This window comes from Lemur catta, chromosome 13, assembly GCF_020740605.2.
Source record: "Lemur catta isolate mLemCat1 chromosome 13, mLemCat1.pri, whole genome shotgun sequence".
Lineage (NCBI taxonomy): Eukaryota > Metazoa > Chordata > Mammalia > Primates > Lemuridae > Lemur > Lemur catta.
The window spans coordinates 72,370,985-72,394,926 of record NC_059140.1 but is presented as its reverse complement, the minus strand read 5'-3'; the positions used below and the strand labels follow the sequence as shown (position 1 = coordinate 72,394,926).

The following is a 23,942-nucleotide window of genomic DNA, read 5'->3' as shown; positions in this document are numbered from 1 at the left end:
CTCAGATATGAAAAAATCAATTCCTGCCCTTATAAGACCTTGCAATAAAATGACAGGATTTAGGGTTCTGAAGAACACATAAAAGCATCAATTAAATAAGGAATTAATATTATGTATAAATAGTAAAGTGCATTTTGAGAAGTGCAATTTGAAGGGCATTATAAAAATTGTGTATGAGCTTAATATGCAGAATATTAAGGATATTAAACCCCTGAGAGTTTTACAGTTTTCTCATTTTAATCAGAGGGATTTTGAATATTCTGGACTTAGAATAGCATGTTAACCTCATGTCTTCTACCCTACATCCACGTTTCTGTAGTTTTTCATGCTGTTTTTATTCTTTTGCTTTCAATCTTTTGCTTTTCAATCTAGAATCTTGAGAAATGGAAGTAACAAAAGATAATGAAGGTCAGATCTTATTTTTTAGCAACTTATTCAATAAGTTTTATTGAGAGAAACTCCGACCTGGATATAAAGGCAGAGCTTGATACCTAGTAGATATTTAGTAAATTTCTGTTGAACCAATTGAGTGAATGAATGAATGAATAAAATGCATCGAGGAAGGTGGTTTCTCTGAGGTATCTGGATTTGACGTCAAGAGGATTAGAACCATATTTTCAATTCTGCTTGACAGTTTCTGGAATATCACAGAGGGTAAGAACAAAGAGAAAATAATTGAATAAAACAATGAACATTACGCCTGGACAGCGCCAACGCGGCGGCTAATTCTGTCCCCACTCGGTTTCCGTAGTCCTTCCGCTTAAGTTCCCGCAGCCGGTAGTAACGTCACGAGATTTGGCGCTCGCCGGAAACTTGTCTCCGCGTCCGGGAGTAGGGCGCGCGCGCGGGATTTTCAAGTATTTGATCCCGGGAGCTCCAGCGGCATGAGTCTCTGGGTGGACAAGTACCGGCCCTGCTCCTTGGGACGGCTGGACTACCACAAGGAGCAGGCGGCCCAGTTGCGCAACCTGGTGAGTCGGCAGGGACCGGGGGATAGGGGAGAGGGAGGCGCTCGCTCGGGGGTTTCGGGCTCTGAAAACAGTGCAGCGCCTGTCCGCCCGCATTTGAAGGTGTTAAATGCTACCCGGAAAGGTCAAACAGAAAAGGGGGAAAGAGTGGGAGGGGCGGGGTTGTCCTTTTAAACAAAGGAAGCTTCCCTGAGAAGTGTCATCTGAGCCAAAACTTGAAGGAAGTTAGAAAGTCATTAAATACAGATATCTGAGCAAAGAGTGGAACTGGTAGTGGGGACAGCAAATGCAAAATCCCTGGGGCAGCAGTGTGCACGGCAGGTTCTAGGAGCCTCAGGAAGTCCAGTGTGGCCGGATAATAGCCAGCGGGAAGAGTAATAGGAAATGGGATTGTGTGTTGAGATGGGAGTGGGGGTGCAGATCCAGTAAATCCTGATAGAGTGAGATGGGAAACCATTGGGGGATTTTGAGCAGAGAGCAACATCTGAGGTCCTATTAAACAGGCTTACCTAAAATTTCTTGGTATCAGTGTCCTCATTTACAGGGAAGGTGTTGTAAATGTTTGTTAATTGCCAAGGTCATTTTTAATTCTCAAATGTGTTGTATTAGGACGTCCTTGAGTTTAATACTTTATGGAAGGTTTCCCCCCCACCCCCTTTCTGATGCCTGTTTTTATGTTGTAGTGGATAAAAGTATCTAATGGCAGTGTTTTGTGAAAAGCAAACTGAATCTTATAGGCAACGGAGAGGAAAGAAGGATCCTGAGAATAAGTTAGTAACATTTAGTGCTGTGGGAGCCGTCTAGCCGCTCCTTTTGCACATCTAAAAGTAATATGCTGATGAAAATATTTTTGCTCACCGCTGTGGTCTTGCCATGCCGACCTTTTTCAGAATTACAGAAATTGTTAAGTCCTTTTTAAAAATGAGAAATAATAAAAGACTATATGAAAGTCATTACAAAAGTTGATAGTGTTGTGAGATTGAAGGATTTTTGGGGAGGGGTCTCTCTTTAAATTATTGATATTACACCTGTACTTATTTAAAATAAATGTTTTACAGCAGTATACCTCAAAACTTCTTTTATAGACAAATTGCATTTTATAACAAAAGCTTTGACTTCAATTTTCCTAGCCAAAGAATAAGTTTTATTTTCTATGGCCACTTTTTGTTATATAGAATTTGGAATGTATATTTTGGACAACAATTTAATATACTGGTCTTATATGTTAGTAAATTTGCTCTTAAAAATATTCACCTCTTCACTGTTTAATCTCCAACTTAATACAACTATGAAACATTTAGAGCATAACTTATTTTATTGGTTAGATCAAATTTTAAGAACAAAGACAGCAAGTATTTGTGAAGCACCTACTATTTTCTGGGCACTATATTAGGTGAATCATTCCTTTCCTTGAGATTTTTCTTTTTCAGTGCCAGTGATGGATGAGTTTACAAGGTATTAAAATTCACTGTAATAAGTGCCTGTATTAAGATATTTATTTAGTCTGTAATGGTTATTTACAAAATTTTTGCCTCACAAGATTTATATCCTTCATAGCACTGCTTCCCAAACCTGACATCATCAGAATCACCTGGGAAGTTTTTGAAAAACACATTGTCTTGTACTGTAATGTGGCAGGTTCTGTCAGTACCCTTAACTCTTAATTGCATTCAGACTAACTTCCAACTTGCTACATCTGTGCTTTGCCTGAGTGCTTTTTCTCTTGCTGATACTCCCTAAGTAAACCTGAAACACCTGGGAATTAATGGCCTCTCTTCCCCCATCCACTTTCCTAAGCAGGCTTCAAAGGACTGATGGGAGAGTATCATATTCCAGCTTCCCCGCCCCTTGGGTGAGTTAACACTATGGTGTGTGTTTATGCTGACTTTAAGAGTTTCTCCAGCAGAGTTAAGCCCGATGCCTAGAGTGGTGTTTAACTGGCTAACACACTCCTATTGGCTGCCTTCCTTTCCTTGTTTCATATGCTGTGAAGTTTTCCTTTACCTCCCAAGTAAAACAAATGCACACAATTCTTATCAGAGGCGCAGTTTCTAGGAGTCCAAACTAAGAAAGGCATCAATTTTAGAATTATAGAATCCTAATCTCATGCTTAATAGGGTCCGGTAATCAATCAGTCCTTTGTTTTAAAAAGTTCTCTTGGAGATTCTGATAGCCAGGTTTGGGATTTCCTGTTTTTTAGCATTTAGTGTTGTATTTTATATGTACTATGTTATGTATGTAAGTTATATAAAATTAGTACTGGGGAATAATCAACATTTCAGAGTTTATTAAAAAATATAGATATATTTGAGTTTGCAGTTTCATATGTAGATACACAAAATATTTGATACTTACCTAAGTTCAGTTTGACTATGGGAAGATGCCTTGTTCCTTTTTTTCCAGGTGCAATGTGGTGACTTTCCTCATCTGTTAGTGTATGGACCGTCAGGTGCTGGAAAAAAGACAAGAATTATGTGTATTCTACGTGAACTTTATGGTGTTGGAGTGGAAAAATTGAGAATCGAACATGAGACCATCACAGTAAGCATTTCACTTTGAGGTCTTCCAAATATCTATAGCGGGGATTTTCAATTATGGTTATATATGCATCCCCTACCCCCCAGTTGCTGCTTAGTGTATGATTTAAATAAGAATTTCACAAGTAATCCTGATGCACAGGATTGAGAGCTACTGATTCATAGACCTAACTGTTACAACCAGACCAAAGCCGTTTATGTTACAGATGAAATATGAGCAACAGGAGGTTTTGGGTAAAATATAGAGGGTGAGATTCATTTCAGATTATCTAGTAAGATGATGTCTTAGCTGGAATTAGAACTCAAGTTTCTAAAGTTCATTGTTCTGAGAGTGATAGTGGAGATGGAAAGAAAGGGAATGAATGAGTTTGAGAAAAATTTTAAACATGGAATCAAGTGACTTGGTAAAGATTGGGCAACTGACTGGGAAAGGAAGCATGAGGCTCCATGAGGGATGTGAAGAAGCTTTCCGTGATCTTGTGCAGTCCGACCTTTCCAGCCTCGTACCATGCCGTACATTTGTACGTTCTTTCTGAATGGATGATGTTTAAGATCTAGCTGAAATGTCTCCTTCCTTCCGCTACCACATTAGAATTAATTTTTTTTCTACAACCTCTAGTTTATATAATACTTTTTCTAATATGTGTTTTGTTTTGCCTTTATTATAGTTGTTTATACATCTTTTACTTTGGATTGTGTTTGTTTTGAACATATGTAGGAAACATGTCATATTCATTTTCATATACTTCATAGCCCCTGGTAGAATGTCTTCTACATATTAGTCATTAAAAAAACATATGCTAAGTGGATATTAGTGCTATTAAGAGAATCTTCAGGGGGATAACTGGGTTTTAGGCTGATGTTGATTAACTTATGTTTAGATATATTGAGTTTAAGGTGCCAGTTGTACATCTTGGTGGAAATTCTTGTAGGGACAAACTTAACAAGAAAGGTATGGGATCTGTGGGAAAAAAACTTATAAACGGACAAAAAACAGCTGATCAAATGGAAAGATGCAATATGTTCTCAGTAGGAGGCTTAATATTTAAAATTGCCTGTTTGCTGTAAGTTACAGTATAAATTTCAGTGACATTTCTAATTAAAATCCAAATGGTTTTTATAATTGTATGAAATGATCATACAGTCCATATGGATGAATACATTTCTGAGACTAGCTAAAGTAATTATGAAAAGGAAGTTTAGTGAAATGGTGCTTGTAGTAAATCATATTCTGATGCTGTTGTAATCAAAACAATATTATATTGGCATGGGAATAGAGAATTAGACCAGGGGAACTGAATAGAGAGCCCAGAAATGTGATGGAGGGTTTATTTCAAATTAGTAGAAAAGGATAAGCCAGCAAAATGTGCCAGTATAACTAGTTATCTATTGGGAGGAGAAGAAAGTTGAATCCCTGTGACATACGATTTATAAAGACAAATTCCAGATTAATGAAAGACTGAAACATTAAATAGAGTAGAATTTCTTAGACTATGTGAGCTGCCTATGAGTTAAGAATATTTGATAGGAATTTTGGAAAAAATTGAATGGCATCATTAAACCTACTATAGATGGGGAAGATTGGGAACAGTATTTGTTGCTAGTGGAAAAGTGAATTGTTAGACTTCTTTGGAAAGCAGACTGGTCTATACATACACATATACACACATATACATATTATATTAAAGTTTAGAAAACATACCCTTCAGTCCAGCAAATCTTTACTTCGAACCTTTTCCATAGAAATGAAAGCAGTACATGAAATGTTAATTGTGGAATTGTTTAAATAGCGAAAACCAAAATGTCCATGAGTGTGACTAACTTTGGAACATCCATGCTATAGGTTGATAAACAACTATAACACTACACCATTTGTCTGAGAGGGATTGTGAAGATGTATTGTTAAGAAGGAACAGCAAAACAGAAATGTATATGGTTTCTTTTTTTATTTTTTTATAAGAAACGTTGATACTCTGTATAAATATATTTATTTTTGTGTTAACATGGAAAAGGCTGTGAAAGGATATGTGCAGATTGTCTACAATGATGATCTGGTGACAACTGGGGATGATTTGGGGATTTCTGGATGTAAGGAAAAGAAAAAAGTAATCACAATAAAAACAGGATCTGTGATATGAACCAGTTTATATAAAATCATATTTATCTGCACACTAAGAAAAGAATGGGATTAAGAAGTTAAAACATTAATGGTGGTTATCTCATTTTATTTTTTTAGCAAGTGTAAATCGGGTATATAATAAAAGAAAACAATGAAAATACAAAAAAGGGAATAAAAGTTTAAAAAATCCTTTTCTCTCCTACAGACTCCATCTAAAAAAAAAATTGAAATCAGCACCATTGCAAGTAATTACCACCTTGAAGTTAATCCCAGGTAAACAGTTACTGTATAGAAATTAGCATTTTTAGAAAAATGGTTTTCAGACTTTTTTTTTTTAAAAAACAGATTAGAATCCTTTCTTGAAATAAAATCATATATATGGAAGCACAGTATGTAAAACAGATAAAAGTAGAGCTGCCCTGATTGAAATAGGGAGCCTAGAGCCTTCACACTTTGCCTTCTTTGTCAAATAATTTCAAAAATAGGTTTAAGTTTTCTTGCTCTACAGAGGTCATTCTTTTACACAAAGTACATTGAATTGTTAATAAGTTATTGTTAAATGATATTGACTCATTCAGTATTGATGAGCAAAGTGTGTTTAAAAAGTTTATAATGTCTGTAGTGAATTTTTAGAAACTGAATTTGGGTTGCCAAATCTTTCTTTGCCACACTCTTTGTTTCAATTTCTTGATTAGAAGGTGTTATAATCCACCAAACAATGTCTCTTTTATGTATTTGATATAATAAGATCTTGTTGGGAGGCATTGAAAGTTTGTGTGACAACAGTTAAGTATTACGTGGTACAGAAATTATTCTGGGAGCTAAGTTAGATAAATCTTCAAGGTTCTATAGGGCTAGATGTATTTTTGAAGGAGAACCGAATCGAGAACAGTTTCAGGCAAAGGCAGCATTGTGGGCAGTGGCACAGAGGCAAGAATGAACATCCATTTCCAGTAGAGAGAGAAGACTGAATGGAGCAGAGGGAACAGTTATTTTATAAACTGATGTGTATGTGGTCATCAGTAGTGGGCACTGTGTGAGAAACTTTACATGGATTATTTTACTATTATATTTAGTCCTTAAAACAACTGTTAACAGATATTATTTTTCCTAGATATGTCGAAGAAAATTAAGAGAAATAAGTTGGTGGGAATGGGTCTAATCATAAAAGTAGAAGGAGTGTTAATTCTGTAAATAAATGGAAAATGTTTTGGATTCTTGACTAGGAAAATGGTCATAAAAGAGACACACTAGGTATCTTGAGCTAATAATAGTGACTTGTTAAAAACTTAATGGTTGTTTGGGAAAATAAAGTTGGTTGCTTTGCCCTCTTTTTCTCGTTGAGTTCCTCTGAAGTGAATAGCCAATTGGAGCATAAGCTCATTGTTTTTTGATTGTTTGAAATTAACTTCTATTCAACCTAAATTGACCAGGTGACTTCTCTTGGTTTGAGAGATACTTCACTTAAGTGCCGGAGCAGTAATATTGGTCTAAATCAGCGGTCCACAACCTTTTTGTCCAGGGACCAGTTTATTGGAAGACAGTTTTTCCACGGGGTGGGCTAGGGGGGCAGGAGACGGAGCTCAAGTGGTGATGCAAGCGATGGGGAGCAGCTGTAAAGTACAGATGCTATAATAAGTCAACAGTTTACAGAGTTCTGACTTTGTATCTTGAGCAGTTTGCTTATCCCATCGCCTAGCTAAGTCCCTGAGTCAACTCCATGACAGTGCTGGGAACAGACTTCTCTAGATTTGTTCTCTCTCAGACCTTTGCTATTTTGGGGATAGGGAAAAGGAATAGGGATTGAATTTCTGTTTCAAAGAGTTATTCTTGTATTTTGATAATTACAGTTAATTGAGAAATTAACTGTAATTAGATATTAACTTTCTCTAGTGGGTACAGAAGTGTTAAGATATTTGCCAAACTGTTAGCTAATTATTAGTGTTCTTTTTATGGCAGCAGTAAATGTAAGAACATGTTTAGTGTTTTCAATGATATTAATCCAATTGGAATATTGTTAGTATTTTTAATGACCCTAAAATATTTCACTTTTAAAGGTTTATATTTGTAATTAATGATGTTACTTTTGATTAAGGTTTTAACTACTTAAAATCTTCAGCATTTTTCTTGTAATAGTAGATTAGCAGTAAGAGCATAGTACTTTCTAAATATTTACATATATACACCATTATTTTTGTTTTGTGTAGTGATGCTGGAAATAGTGACCGGGTAGTAATTCAGGAGATGTTGAAAACAGTGGCACAATCACAGCAACTTGAAACAAACTCTCAAAGAGATTTTAAAGGTATGTGATAAAAAGATTTCTTTTTATGAGTCTGCCAAACATTAGTGCTGTTTTTTTTTTCCTTTTAGTTAATGAAAGTGAACAAGAAATGCATGATCTCTGTGCTCATGGGAGTTTAATAGTCTAGTAGAATTGAATTTTGTGGAAAAGAGGACTATTTTTGCCACCCATTTGCTATTTTAGAACAAGATGAATAATGAAAAATACTTTATTTAAAATAAGAATATACATGATTTTAAAATTATTGTTCTGATGACCCTTATAAGTTATACTGTCCAGAAATTATCCAGCCGTCGTTAATATAACAAGAACCGTTTGCACGACATGGATGTAACCTGGCAACCAAGGAGAGTGGACTGGGATATGCGTGCATGAACAGTGACAACACTGTTAATTCACTCATTCACCGTATTAGTCAGTGGGGTGCTAGATGCCATTGAGTGAACATGTGTACTGTGTGGCCATTGCATTCAAAATGACTGGGCAGAGCAACGAATCTTCATCACATTTTGTGGTAAGCTTGAACATTGCTCCACAGAAACTATTCGGATGATTCAGAAGGTTTTCAGGGATGATGCAGTGAGTCCAACACAAATAAAAGTGTGGCACAAACACTTCAAAGATGGTCTAGAATCTGTTGCAAGTGATCCACATTCTGGAAGGCCTGCAACAAGCAGAGCACCTGAGAATGTTGAATGTGTCTGAGTTAGGTTTAGAGACACTGGAAGAACTGTATGAGGTCCCAAGGTGCCTACTTTGAAGGGGATGGAGGTCTCATTGTCCTATGTACAGTGTTTCTTGTATCTTCTTCAGTAAATGTCTCTTTTTCATATTGCATGGCTAGATACTTTCCAGACAGCCCTCATATGTTTGTTATCAAATATTTACTACACAAAACAAAAATAATGGTATATATGTAAGTATTTAGAAAGTATTGTGCCCTTATTCTTAATCTGTTATTATAAGAAAAATTTTGAAGATCTGTTATAATAATTGTGGTTAAAATTTAAAATTTTAATTAAAATTAATACCACCTAATTATAATTATAAACTTTTAAAAATCAAATGTTTTTAGGGTCATTGAAAATGGACAGTATTTGAGCACTCAGGTACAATCAGATTAACATGGAAAAAACTAAGTATTCTTATGTTAAGTTTACTGTTACTTAAAAAGACCAATGACAAATAACAGTTTAGGAAATACTTGGACTCTTCTGTACTCATAAAAATGTTATTCTATTCCTCTGCTTCTATTTCTATAACTCTGTTTCAATTCAGCCATGTTCCTTTTCTGTTAATCACGTTTTTTAAAAGTTAGTGAGTTTTCCTATAATCTTAGAAAGGGGAAGGCCAGAGAGTTTTTCTAGGTCCAAGGCTCTAGAGCTGCCGCTTGTTTTATTTTTACAAAGTGATAAAATATAGGACTTTGTGTTCTGAGGTCTGTCCCCCATCTTCTTTCCTGCTGCTTACATTAGGATTCTTTCCTTTGTCTCTCTTTTTCCTATTCTCCTCAATTTGAATTCAGTTTCTAGAATTTCTTCTCATTGTGGAGCATCATCTTAAAAGGGAGCTTCATTGGGTTATTTTCAGTCTATTGCTCTTTCAAACCATACTGCATCAGGGTTCCATTGCTCTTACCCATGAATTAAACTGTTTGCAATCTCCCTCCTGATTTTAAGACTGTTGCTTTCAAATTGGCCCCATGATGCTTTCCATTGTGTTCCTGTGGGCAGTTTATGGGTTCTCCTTTCCTAAAGGTTGTCAAAAACCTAGTGGATTTCTGCTGCTTCCCACGCTGATGCTGTATATGGGCCTTTTCAGTTTTAGCTGCTCACTCTCACTTGCTCATGTTTGGGATTCTTAGGTAAAGCTTGTCACTTAGTTTTGATATAGATGTTCATGGGTCTTTGGTCTTGAAATCTTCATTTTGTTTGTTTTTATGGGGGAGATTCAAATGCTACACTCTGCCACTACTATCTTCTAGAAAACATTGTTAATATAATGAAAAATACAACAGTTGGATTTAGTCCCCACCTACGTATTATTACTGAACCACTTTAAGGCCAATCCTTGACTGGCCAGGCAGAATCTTACGTACAAGTGGCCATATGTCTTTATGCCTGGTTGACCTACATCTTTTCTACCACTGTTTTCCAGATTATATTCCTTGACATTTAAGATTTGAGATTTAAAAATGTCCTATATAAATGTGCTTCTGAGATAAAGTATTTTGGGGAAATGTAGCATTGTACATCCTTGTCTTGGTAATTTTGTGCACATAATAATAAATGCCTGCAGTGAATTCTACAACAAAGTAACTTGTTTAACTTCATTTAACCTAGTGTTTCTTAGTCTTGTTTGATTATAGAATTTTTAAAAATAAAAATACATTAATTTTACTATATGTAACTTTAATTTGTCCTTTCCAAAGGGAAGAATATAGTAGGCTTATTATTTAGAATTGTACTCTGAATAATGAGGAGCAGGAAAAAGAGACAAGTTAAAGTTTGAACTCAAGTTAAAATTTATTTTGTTTCCCTTTGACTCAGTGGTATTATTGACAGAAGTAGACAAACTCACCAAAGATGCTCAACATGCCTTGCGTAGAACCATGGAAAAGTATATGTCCACCTGCAGGTTGATCTTGTGCTGCAATTCTACATCTAAAGTGATACCACCCATTCGTAGTAGGTGCCTGGCAGTTCGTGTGCCTGCTCCCAGCATTGAAGATGTAAGTCAAGTTCAACTTTTCAGAAAAAATTCAGTTCAGATTCTTGAATATTGTATGTGCATTGCTGTCATGTTTATTCTTGTAAAAACATAGTGAAGTACATAAGTAATTCAGGATCATCTGTGGAACTGGATGCAAACCATTAGTAGATGCACAAACTAATTTATATAGTAGTAAATACCATATACCAATGTATAGAAAGTGTTCTTTTCTTTAAATCATCTTTTACCTTAAACAAGTAGGTATTATGAATTCTACTAAACTAAGGGCTAGTTATTTAGTGTCTTCTTCCTCAAGCTGACTTAATTGGCTGGAGGAGGAGACTGGAATATGGAGGAAATAGATTTTGCAAGGAGATGATATACGAATACTTTGTCCCTAGGAAGGGAATCAAAGTCCGAAACATTTATATGTATATTTTTTCTTTATCATTTTTAACACTTATCAGTAAAAATTCTAATTTCTCACATTAAAAAGGTTTCCTGCTATTAGTACGTTTTGGGAGATTTTTTGCGAAGTAGGAATGATATGTGACATTGTGTCAGATGAAGAATGGTCAGGTACATAAGTTTCACTTGTAAAAATTCTGAGAGTAATAGTTATATGGGTTTATAAAGATGTTATCAACAGAAATTACCTCAGTATGCTTTTCGACAGATTGCCCATTGCTGTTATTTTATTTGTAGATTTGTCATGTGTTATCTACTGTGTGCAAGAAGGAAGGTCTGACTCTTCCTTCACAACTGGCTCGTAGACTTGCGGAGAAGTCCTGTAGAAATCTCAGAAAAGCTCTACTAATGTGTGAAGCCTGCAGAGTGCAACAGTGAGTGGAAGGGGCAGGTACCACAAGAAACATTCTGGGTCATAAGCATGCTTCTGTTTAATTTCTTGTGTCTTCTTTTTGTCATGTAGATATCCTTTTACTGCAGATCAAGAAATCCCTGAGACAGATTGGGAGGTGTATCTGAGGGAGACTGCAAATGCTATTGTCAGTCAGCAGACTCCACAAAGGTAACCAGTACAAAATGATGCTGATAAAGGTTTGATCAAGATAGTACACACGTTAGCTGTTTTATGTTGGCACCAGGCCATTTACAATCATAATTAAATCCTAAATCTAAGTATTAAACTTTTAAGGAAAAGGTAGAATTTGATTTCAGAAATTCTGTGGTTCAGAATAGTTGGTATGTGGTATTATGGCTTTTATTAAGCTGTTAGCATGAGTGGAATTTGTATATAAATTAAAACAAATCTTGGAATTTTTATTTTTCCTTTCAGGATCTCAGATGACTTAATATTAACACATAGCATAATATGTCTAGCTTTCTAATATAGGAAAGAACAATATATAATTTGTAATTGATGCATCATGTGCTAGAAAGATACCAGACTGTGAGTCCAGCTTCTCGTTCTTGTCCTAATTTTTAGCTGAGTGTCCTTGATCAGGTAACTTCATTTCAGAGTTTCATCTTCTGCATTTGTATATTGAAGATATTATTATTACCCTCCTAAGAATACTTGTGCCTTTGTTGTGAAGAGCAAAAGAGATTGTGTGATAATAGTTTGAAAACTAGAAAACCCTGAGATTTGTGGATGATGATAGGTTCTATTAAGGATAGTATTGTGTATTTGCCATTGGTACTTAGGAAGTATTTTTTGGCACATTTGCTACAAAGTTGTTTCCATTACTTCTGTGGCTCTGTTATTCAGTGGTGGACCGTACTGAAAATACCTCAACCACTAGTTGATTTATGGCAGTTTTGATTAAGAAGGACAGTCTGCTTTCTTCCAAACCAAGAATGACAGTGTTACGCCCCACTACCTTTGGAAAGTATGGAGAGAGGGTGCCTCAGGCTTGCTGAAGCACAATCTCATATCCTTGTTGCCTGTCGGAACTGAGCAACCATCTTTGGACCTTAGCATAGTTGATCATTTTAGGTTATATTAGTAGACTGAGTGCAGCCACTGAAATTTAAGCTTCCCTGGTTCAGGTGAAAATAATGAGAGGAATATACCATGTTTCTCTTCTTGGGTAATAGATCTGATGAATTCTGATTTTTATAAGAGATTCTTTGAAAAGATTATAGCCTGTTCTTTGGCTACTATATAGATTGGTAGAGGTCATAATGAATCAGACATAATGTGTACTTAAAATTTCATTAAGGTTTCCTTTGAATTCTCATAATTAGTTTAGTTGAAGAAATTGATGGTTTTCTAAAAAGTGCCAAACATAAGTAGTCTCATCAGAAAATAAATCTTATTTTTAGGAAAAGTTGTGCATTCCATTTTGTTAAGTGTTAATAATCAGTGAAGAAATCTCACTGTTTAAAGAGAGAAAATTCAAACAAAGCATGTCCTAGGAGCCTTTTACTTTTATGAAATATTTCTGTGCTAAAGATGACTTTCTTTTTGTTATGACTTTAAAGAAGAAAACTTGGTAGTAGAACTTTCCTACTTTTAAGGGATTTAAGTACTTGATGTAATATTTGATAATTATCACATGCATTTTTAAAACTTGATTATTGCTTTAGTTAATTCTTCTAGCTGCTGCTTACCAATGTCTTCCAATTTTCTAACATTTTGTCAGTTTATAATTGAACTTGTGCAACAAGAGGTGCTGCTGTTCCCTGTTCAAACTAACAATTGTGGGAATTGATTCCATTATGTGACATAAAAACAAAGTTTGCTCAATACCAGCCTTGGGGCTGGCTTAGAAATACTGGAAGTCTGGTATCTTTCTGATTATTGGCCCATACAGTGCCAAATGACTGCTGATTTTTGACCAGATAGTGTTGCTCTGATACTTTCAGTCTTGATTCTTGTTTGATCTTAGAGCCGTCGTAATTTTCTAATTTGACTATCAGCTAGTATTTAATGATTATATCAGCTGTTACACGGTGTTATTTCATTTACTTCATATAACAGTCCTATGAAGAAATATTACTATCTATACTTTGTAGATTTAAAAGAACCCCGAGGTTTAGGGATATTAAGGGACATTCAGTTAGTAAGAGACAGAGTAGTTCTAGAATACTCATGTTTCTCTGACAGAAGAGTTTGTACTCTCAATCACAAGCTTATTAAGAAATAATGACAGATATACTAAATGTAGAACATATAATTTTTTTGAAACTAATAGAAGAAATTAACTCAGACTGACATGAGATACATGTTAACATGTATCAGATGTACACAGTGTAGTTACATCACAGTTGTATAGGTAAATAGATCCTGAATCACCTTTTCAGAAATAAGCTGTATGCATATATTAAAATAATTTCATACTATACTATATATCTTTTGTTTTTATTACTATATACTTTAATAGTTTTTATTTTTGAGATGTCAGAAATGATGAGCTTTTGAGTCAGATTTGAATTAAAATGCTGGCTCAACTGCGTGAGTCTTGATGGAAACCTAACCTTGCTGAACTTCAGGTTTTTTCAGTAAAACAGTATAGTTGTGAGGAATTAATAGTGTATAACAGTGAACCTAGTACAAAGTAAGATATTAAATGTCTTGGCAGACATAGGAAAGGGTGTAGACTTTGCAGTAAGACAAATAGATCTGTGTTTAAATCATGCTTTGCTGTGGTCAGTTTTTTCAAGTTACTTAAACTATCTAAGCCTTAGTTTTTTCATCTAAAAAAATGGAGATAATCCTCCTTCACAGAGCTTGTATGAGGACTGAGTTAAATTATTTCTTATAGCATCTTGCACATAGCAGGTGCTCACGTTTATTTAATTTTAATGTGGCAGGGCTTCATTTTCCAGGAATCTCAGGAGTCTGAACTTCTACTTTTAAGAAATCTTTTATAAATCTGATTTATCTGAAGTATGAAATATCTGTAGTATTACTGTAGTAAAAATTCAGAAGAGTTTTTTTCCTTTGGGGTAGGTAAAGATACAGTGAGATGTAAAGATACTTGTTTAACTTGTATTTGGAATTTGAATTGCCTATATTTTTTGCTGATTTAAAATGTCGTGTGTCTGTTTTCCTCCTTTACCCTTTTCCTTCCCAAAAATAATGATGAGAAGGGCCTAGAGTTAAGGGTCAGGAGTTTGAATGTTCATATTCACTTAGCCTGGTTCTGTGCTTACCTGTAACCACTTGTCCCGTCCCTTTTATGACAGGACAGCTTTGTGTCCCTGCCATACTGCTTTTATTGTGCAGTCTAAGCAGTGGCATTATATTGTGTTTCATGCCTGTATTATCTTTTGTCACTTGTGTAATTGACTAGTGATTGTTTAATCTTTTCATGACCATTTCCTAGATGTTTTAGGTATTACCTATCTGGAGAAAAAGTAAATTACTTTATATGTTTTTAAAGTCTGTTAAATTCCATGTTGTGAATAAGCTCAACTCTATTTCATGAAGTCTTAATTTCTATCTGCTGTTTTCATGGTATTTTGATATAATTAATAACCCTGAATATAAATGTCTCACTTTAAAAGAATTCTGAAAATTGTCTTTTTGAAAAATGAACTGAATTTAAGAGAAGCTTTTATATGTGTGTCCTAAGTATGACAAACTAAGAAAATGTGCGTGTATTGGATTGTTCATTTAATTCATATAGTAAAGCGGCATGGTAGGTACTTGGAAAAATATCCCTTTTTTCATCGTAAAATATCAATCATTTTGTTTTATATAGGCTCCTTGAAGTTCGTGGAAGGCTCTATGAGCTTCTAACTCATTGTATTCCTCCTGAGATTATAATGAAGGTAATCCAGTTTCAGGTCTTGACCTGTTTATGACCATAGTATTTGGACTTGGGCTGTGTGATCACAGGACTTTTACAGTACTGAGATACATTGGCACCTCTCTGTTTAGCTCATTGATTCCTCAGGTATTTATTGAGCCTCTCCTGTGTGCTAGGCATCATTAGGGGAGTGCTGAAGAAGCGGGGCTGCCTTCGGGGAGTTATATGCTAGTGGGGTGGAATGGGAAAAAAGTAAAGAAGTAAGAGGATTTCAGAATGTTGTAAATGCTATAAAGGAAATATTAAGGCAAAATGATAATAATGGAGGGCAGGGCTATGCAAGGCCATTGTTGGCTTCTCTGAAAAAGGTATGTTTAAGCTGAGACTCAGCTTAAAAGGAGAGAACCATGTAAATAGCTGGGGAGCACGCATTTCAGACTGAGACTATGTACTTGGGGAAAAGGGGTTAAAGTGATAGGCAGAGTCCAGACTATATAGGATATTTTAAGCTGTTGCTTAAGGTTTGATATGTCAGCTACCCAGCTAGCACGATTTATTTGTTTAGGGAATCATGGGTTTTTTTGTTTTTATTAAAATTATATATGGTAATACATGAAAAAGTTTAATTGATACAAATATACAAAGAAACGAGTGAAGGTTCACCCTTCCATTTCTATAGGGGTAACTACTTTTAACAAACACACTTCTGTTCACATAGAAACAAGTATGTAAGTGTGGTTTCACAAAACTTCAAAGTGTTCTTCACCATGGTTTTCATTCAACATTATAGCATGGATGTTGTTTCATGACTGTACAGATTTTACAGATTTCTTTTTAGTGGATGAATGGTATTCCATTGTATGACTATTGTAGTGTTTTGAATGTGACCTCTCTTGGTGGAACTTTAGGCTTGTCTACAGATTATTATTATTACTATAAATAGTGCTGTGGTAAGCATCTTTGTATCCCTTGCACTTGGAATTTGGAATGTCGTAGACAGCCACCACATGTTCACATTAAGGAAAAAGTACCTTTTTTGCTTTTGGATGAAGACTACTAGTTCACATACAATAATTAAAGATCTCATGTATATGAAAATGATTTTAACTTAAGTTTTACTTTTTGTGAATGAGAAATCATGTTTAGCTAATTTTTTAAAAAATGAGTACTCTTTTTCTTTAGGGACTTCTCTTTGAACTGTTACATAATTGTGATGGACAACTGAAAGGAGAGGTGGCCCAGATGGCAGCTTATTATGAACATCGTCTACAGCTGGGTAGCAAAGCCATTTATCACTTGGAAGCATTTGTGGCCAAATTTATGGCACTTTATAAGAAGTTCATGGAGGATGGATTGGAAGGCATGATGTTCTGACTTATCTCAGTAATTCTTCCAAATATTTCTCAGTATCAGTATTTACATACGGCTTATATTAGAAGAACTGTGAGTAAAATAAACTAACTTTACTTAACAGGTCTTATTTGTGTTTTTTTAATTTTTTTATTTCAGCATATTATAAGGGTACAATTGTTTAGGTTATAGATAATGCCTTTGCCCCACCCAAGTCAGAGCTTCAAGCGTGTCCATCCCCCAGATGGTGCACACCGTACCCATTAGGTATGAGTATACCCATCCCCTCCTCCACCCTCCCACCTGCCCGACACCCGATGAATGTTACTACTATATGTGCACATTTAAGTGTTGATTAGTTAATACCAGTTTGATGGTGAGTACATGTGGTGCTTGTTTTCCATTCTTGGGATACTTCACTTAGTAGAATGGGCTCCAGCTCTATACAGGATAATACAAGAGGTGTTAGGTCACCATTGTTTTTTGTGGCTAAGTAGAACTCCATGGTATACATATACCACATTTTATTAATGCACTCATGTATTGATGGGCACTTGGGTTGTTTCCACATCTTTGCAATTGTGAATTGTGCTGCTATAAACATTCTAGTGCAGATGTCTTTTTTTCCTTTGGGTAGATGCCCAGTAATAGGCTGGATCAAATAGTAGTACTACTTGTAGCTCTATGAGGTATCTCCATATGACTTTCCACAGAGGTTGTACTAGTTTGCAGTCCCACCAGCAGTGTATGAATGTTCCTATCTCTCTGCATCCACAACAGCATTTATTGTTTTGGGACTTTGATAAAAGCCATTCTCACTGGAGATAAGTGATGTCTCACTGTGGTTTTGATTTGTATTTCCTTGATTGATTAGAGATGTTGAACATTTTTTCAAATGTTCTTTGGCCATTAGTCTATCTTCTTTTGAAAAGTTTCTGTTCATGTCCTTTTCCCACTTTTTGATAGGGTTGTTTGATTTTTTTCATGCTGATTTTCCTGAGTTCTCTATATATTCTAGTTATCAGTCCTTTATTGGATGTGTAGCATGCAGGTATTTTCTCCCATTCTGTACAATGTCTGTTTGCTTTTGTGGTAGTTTCCTTGGCTGTGCAGAATCTTTTTAATTTGATCAGGTCCCAGTTATTTTTGTTGTTGCTGTGATTGCCTTTGGGGTCCTCTTTATAAATTCTTTGCTTAGGCCAATGTCTGTAAGAGTTTTTCCAACATTCTCTTCTAGAATTCTTATAGTTCTATGCCCTAGGTTTAAGTGTCATCCACTGTGAGTTGATTTTCGTGAGAGGTGAAAGGTGCGGATCCTGTTTCAGTCTTCTCCATGTGGCTATCCAATTTTACCAGCACCATTTATTGAATAGGGCTTCTTTTCCGCACTGTATATTGCTGTCTGCTTTGTCAAAGATTGGTTGGCCGTATGTTGATGGTTTTATATCTGGGCTCTGTTCTGTTCCATTTGTCTATGTCTCTATTTTTGTGCTAATACCATGCTGTTTTGGTTACTATAGGCTTGTAGTACTATAGGCTTGTAGTTTGAAGGCTGGTAATGTTATACCTCCAATTTTGTTCTTTTTGCTTAAAATTGCTTTGACTATTTGGGCTCTTTTGTAGTTCCGAACCAATTGTAGAATTACATATTCTAGATCTGTGAAATATGACATTGGTATTGTGATGGGATTGCATTGAAACTGTAATCACTTTGGGTAATATGGACATTTCAACAATATTGATTCTACTGAACCATGAGCATATGTTTTTCTGTTTGTTTCTGTCACCTGCCGTTTCTTTCCCCAGTTTCATAATTCTCTTTGTAGAGATTTTTCACCTACTTGGTTAAGTATATTCCTAGGAATTTATTTTCTTTGTAGCAATTGTGAATGGTATTGAGTCCTTGATGTGACTCTCAGCTTGACTGTTATTGGTGTATAGTAATGCTAATGATTTATGTACATTAATTTTGTCTGAGACATTACTGAATTTATTTATCAATTTCAGGACTCTCTTGGTGGAATCTTTGGGGTTTTCACAATATAAGATCATATCATCAGCAAAAAGTGATAATTTGACTTCCTCTTTCCCAATTTCGATACCTCTTATTTCTTTCTCTTGGCTGATTGCTCTGGCTAGGGCTTCCAGCACTATTTTGAATAGAAGTGGTGAAAGTGGGCCCTTGTCTTGTGCAGTTGTTAGGGGGATTGCATTCAGCTTTTCTCTATTCAGTATGATATTGGCTGTGGCTTTGTCATATACAGCTTTTATAATTTTGAGATGTGTTCCTTCTATGCTGAGTTTTTGAGTGTTTTTCTCATGAAAGTGTGCTGGATTTTGTCAGATGATTTTTTTGCCTCTATTGAAATAATCATGTGATCTTTGTTTTTGCTTCTAATATGTGGTTAGTCACATTTATTGATTTACGTATGTTGAACCATCATTGCATCCCTGAGATGAAGCCCACTTGGTCATGAGGGATTTTTTTTTTTTTTTTTGATGTGCTGTTGAATTCAGTTTATTAGCATTTTATTGAGGATTATTGCATCTATATTTATTTATGAGGTATATTGGTCTGTAATTTTGGTTTTTTGTTGTGTTCTTTCCTGGCTTTGGTACCAAGGTGAAGGTATCAAGGCTGTGTAGAATGAGTGGTAGAGGATTTCCTTCTCAATGTTGTGAAATACTTTGTATAGTATGGATACCATCTCTTCTTTGTAGGTCTGGTAAAATCAACTGTCAATCCATCTGCTCTAGGACTTTTTTTTGGTCATTGTGGGAAAGTTTTTTGTTACTGCTTCAATCTCGTTGTTATTGGTGTGTTAAGGAGTTCAATTTCTTCCTGATTGAGTCTTGGGAGGTTGTGTGTTTCCAGGTCTTTATCCATTTCCTCTACTTTTTTGAGTTTATGTGCATAGCGATTTTCATAGTATTCACAGATGGTATTTTTTATTTCTGTGGTACCAGTTGTAACATCTCCTTTTTCAATTCTGATTGAACTTATTTGGGTCCTGTCTCTTCTATTCTTGGTTAATCTAGCAAGAGGTCTATCAATTTTGTTTATCTTTCAAAGAACCAACTTTTTGTTTCATTGATTATTTGTATTCTATGGTTTTCCAGTTTGTTTAGTTCTCCTCTGACTTTAGTTATTTATTTTCTTCTTGCTTTGGGTTTGGTTTGCTTTTCCTTTTCTCGTTCCTTGAGATGTGGTATTAGATTAATTTGTGATTTTTTTCTGTCTTTTTGATGGAAGTGTGTAAGGCTATGAATTTTCTTTTTAGGACTGCTTTTGCTGATTCCCATGAATTTTGATAGATTGTGTCCTCTTTGTCCTTCAGTTCGAGGAATCTTTTGCTTTCTACCTTACTTTCATTATTAACCCAATAATTGTTCAGCAGCATGTTGTTTAAATTTCCATGACTTTGTGTAGATTTGAGTGTTTCTCTTGGAGTTGATTTCTAGTTTTATTCCACTGTGTTCTGAGAAGATACATGATATGATTTCTGTTGGGTTTTTTTGTGTGTGTTTTTTTTAATGAGACATGTTTGGTGGCTTAAGATATGATCAATCTTGGAGAATGTTCCATGTACTGATGAGAAGAATGTACATTCAGTAGTTTTTTGCAACAAAATGTTCTGTAGATTTCTGTTAGGCCCATTTGTTCTAGAGTCCCATTTATTCCAGTGTTTATTTTCTGCTTGGATGATCTCTCCAGCTCTGTCATTGGAGTGTTGAAGTCCCCGGCAATTAAGATGCTGCAGTTTATTCTTTGCTTAGATTTAAGAGGGTTTGCTTTATGAATCTGGGTGCTCTTGTGTTAGGTGCGTAAATATCATATTTAGGATTGTTATCTCTTCTGTTGAATTGCTCCCTTTACCTTTATATAATAACCATCTTTGCCTTTTTTTACTATTGTTGATTTATGATCAATTTTATCTGATATGAGAATTGCTACACCTGCTTTCTTTTGGTTTCCATTGCATGGAATATTTTTTTCGTCCCTTCACCTTGAGTCTCTATGAGGCCTTGTGGATTAGATGTGTTTCCTGAAGACAGCAGATACTTGGGTAGTATTTTCTCATCCTTTCAACCAGCCTGTGTCTTTTGAGTGGGGCATTCAGACCATTCTTGTTGATTGATAGAATTACTACTATGTGGGATGCTGTTTTGTTCATCCTGTTGGGCAGTACCTTATTGCTTTGTTTTACCTATTATGCTATTGTTTTATGTGTGCTCTGAGCTTTAGCTTTCGGGTGGTTTTACACTGGTGGGTATCTATTGTGCTGATCCATGTATAATGCAGTTCTGTGTATTTCCTACAAGGCAAGTCTGGTCTTGACAAATTTCCTGTGTTAGCTTGTCCAGAGAAGTCTTTATTTCTCCTTCATATATGAAACTTAGTTTTGCAGCATATAAAATTCTAGGCTAGCAGTTGTTCTGTTTATGCCAACTGAAGATGAAGCCCAAATCCTTCTGGCTTGTAAGGTCTCAGGTGAGAAGTCTGTGGTTAGCCTGAAGCATTTTCATTTGTAAGTTACTTGATATTTTTGCCTCACGGCTCACAGGGCTTCCTCCTTCATGTTGAGTTTGGCCAGTCTGATGACTGTGTGTCTTGGTGATTGCCTCCTTGCAATGAATCTCCCGGGTGTTCGTTGAGTTTCTTATACCTGTGTGTGTAAAGGGGGAGAGAGAAAGAGAGAGAGAGAAAGGAAACCAGTAGAAGGTATTAGAGTGATAATGTGATCAGTTTTATGTTTTAACAGAATTTAGCTAGCTCCTGGATGGAGAATATTAATTACTATTCATATAAACATTTGGCTGCAAACTCAAGGCTTATAAAGTATTTTATTTGATTTACAGTGTTACCTTGTACATTGCTTTAAATTATTTCATTAGCTACAAATATTTAAAAATTTAGAGACATCCCACAAAAACATGAATTTCTTGGTTTTCTCAAAAAATCAGATTTGGCATTTTCTCTTGCTGTTAATTAGGTTTGAACTGAGAAGTGGCTGTCCTTTTTAAATAGGGTATGCATTTTCCATTTCTCACTACTCCCTTTATAGTCCTATAGATGAGTTTCAAGTATCAGCCTATTCAGTTTTTTGTTTGTTTGTTTTTAAATTGTGGAGCTAAGAAAAATGAACGCTTTCTTATAACCAATTTTTTTATAAAAAGTGGTGGCAAAGTGAGAAGTCAGAGAGGACTATATGATTCAAGAAAAACTGAGCAAACATATTTCTTTACAGGTGTGAAGAATATTCCTATATATAATGTGTCTGTTTTTTAAGGAATATAACAATGCATCATTTGGAAATAAATTATACAACAAACTGACTAGGAATGGAAAAACAAATGTCTTTAATTGATTATTTACAAAACATCAAAATATGATCAGGCTTTGATTTGAAATTGAATATATCTATAAAATTAATCACTAGGTAAAAAATTGTCAGAATATCAAAATAATTTACAAATGTCAATTTAATTCATGAATGAGTACAATAGAAATTGACTTACAGAGAAAAAAAATATTATCCAAAGTATATCTAGATATAAATCTTGTTTCAAAAATACAGTTAATTTACAGAACAAATTGTATCATTTTTTATGATTGATGATTAAAGCACAGATATATCACTGAATCAGGTTATATGTAATCATATCAATAAGAATTTTATAAAACAATTTGAAAACATGCTGACGAGTCACAACATAAAAAAATTTATTTTTGTATTTTGAAAAGAAATTTTGAAAAATTTAATATACATTGATCAAAATTAGAAAACATGACTAAGATAATTCTTCTGTGGTACCTGATGTTAATTTTGGATTTTGTTTCCCACAAAACATATCCAGTTGCAAGGATATAAAACTTAAATGCACTCATTGTCTCCTTCAGCATGAAAAACAAACATCTTCTGGCTTAAACCATAGATAGTATAATGCTGGTTATCCTGCTAAGTTGGGTACATAACGCAGCTGTCTGCTATATTTACATAGAGATTAAGTGAAAATGAGTTTTGAATTGTTCATGTCATCCAAGAGAAAATCTAATTTTTCTCTACCCCCAATTTCCTACCTTGAAAAGATCGTATTCCTTAGTTGATAATACTTTTGAACAACTTGGGGGTTAGGAGTGCCGATCCCCCTCCCAGCTGAAAATCTGCATCAAATTTTTGACTCCTCTGAAACTTAACTAGTGATAGCCCACTCTTGACCAGAAGCCTTACTGATAACATAAACTATTGATTAAAACTTATTTTGTATGTTATATATGTGTGTGTGTGTATATATATTCTTACCATAAAGTAAGCTGGAGAAAAAAAATGTTATTACGAAAATCATAAGGAAGAGAAAATATATTTATTCATTGAATGGTAGTGAATCATCTTAAAGGTCTTCATCCTCATTGTTTTCACATTGAGTAGACTGAGGAGGAGGAGTTGGAGGAGGAGTGGTTTGTTCTTGCTGTCTAAGAGGTAGCAGAGGCAGAAGAAAATCTCTATATAGTTGGACCTCACAGTTCAAACCCATGTTCAAAGGTCAACTTTATAATCCATCTAAAGAGTAAATAATGTCTATGGCCATACCACCCTGAATGTGCCCAGTCTCATCGAAAGAGTGAATATTTTCTGTGTAAGGTCATTCTTAAAGCATTGAACACACATGATCCATTTCTCTTATACCAGTTGCAGTTGGGTCTTAGGGAAACTATTTGGCTGGGAACAATCTGGCCTACAATCTTACGGAAAAACAATTTTCAGACATTTATATAACAGACCTAACTATGAATATATTTCCCAAATTGTGGAGTTGAAGATTGAATTTTAGAATTGGCTTTTTGATGTCAAATTTCATAAAAATGAATTGACATTGATATTGTGGAACATTGATATTCTACAAATGGGATTTATTAAATTGCAGTGCCACATGGTACTGAAAACTAAATATGAGAATATTGCACTATCAGAATTGCACAATTATCTTGAGAAAGGTTACTCTCAATACAAAAACCAGTAAACAAAGATTTTAACTGTGTTTGCAAGTATTGTTAGCCAGGAACTTCTTTCCCATTTCTGATCTTTGATGTGAGCTCCAACAGTGTAACTCCAGGCCTCTCTATTTTTTGTCCTGCTCCTAGAGAGATATAGTATCTTATTTAATTGCCAACTTTAAGAATAAGTGAACCTGCTTGACTTAGCTCCAACCTTTTTTCTTGGGAATGAGCCT

The 23,942-nt window shown here is 35.0% G+C and overlaps 1 protein-coding gene across 1 annotated transcript; it reads left to right on the top strand.

Annotated features, from left to right (window-relative positions):
• Window positions 1-774: 774 nt before the first annotated feature.
• On the top strand, window positions 775-16,830 carry RFC3 (replication factor C subunit 3). Its single transcript, XM_045566837.1, has 9 exons — window positions 775-971; window positions 3,372-3,509; window positions 5,830-5,897; window positions 7,832-7,929; window positions 10,479-10,660; window positions 11,347-11,483; window positions 11,573-11,671; window positions 15,312-15,381; window positions 16,542-16,830. Exons 1-9 carry the CDS (start codon window positions 885-887, stop codon window positions 16,731-16,733), a joined length of 1,071 nt encoding a protein of 356 aa, XP_045422793.1. The 5' UTR covers window positions 775-884; the 3' UTR covers window positions 16,734-16,830.
• The last annotated feature ends 7,112 nt before the right edge of the window (window positions 16,831-23,942 follow it).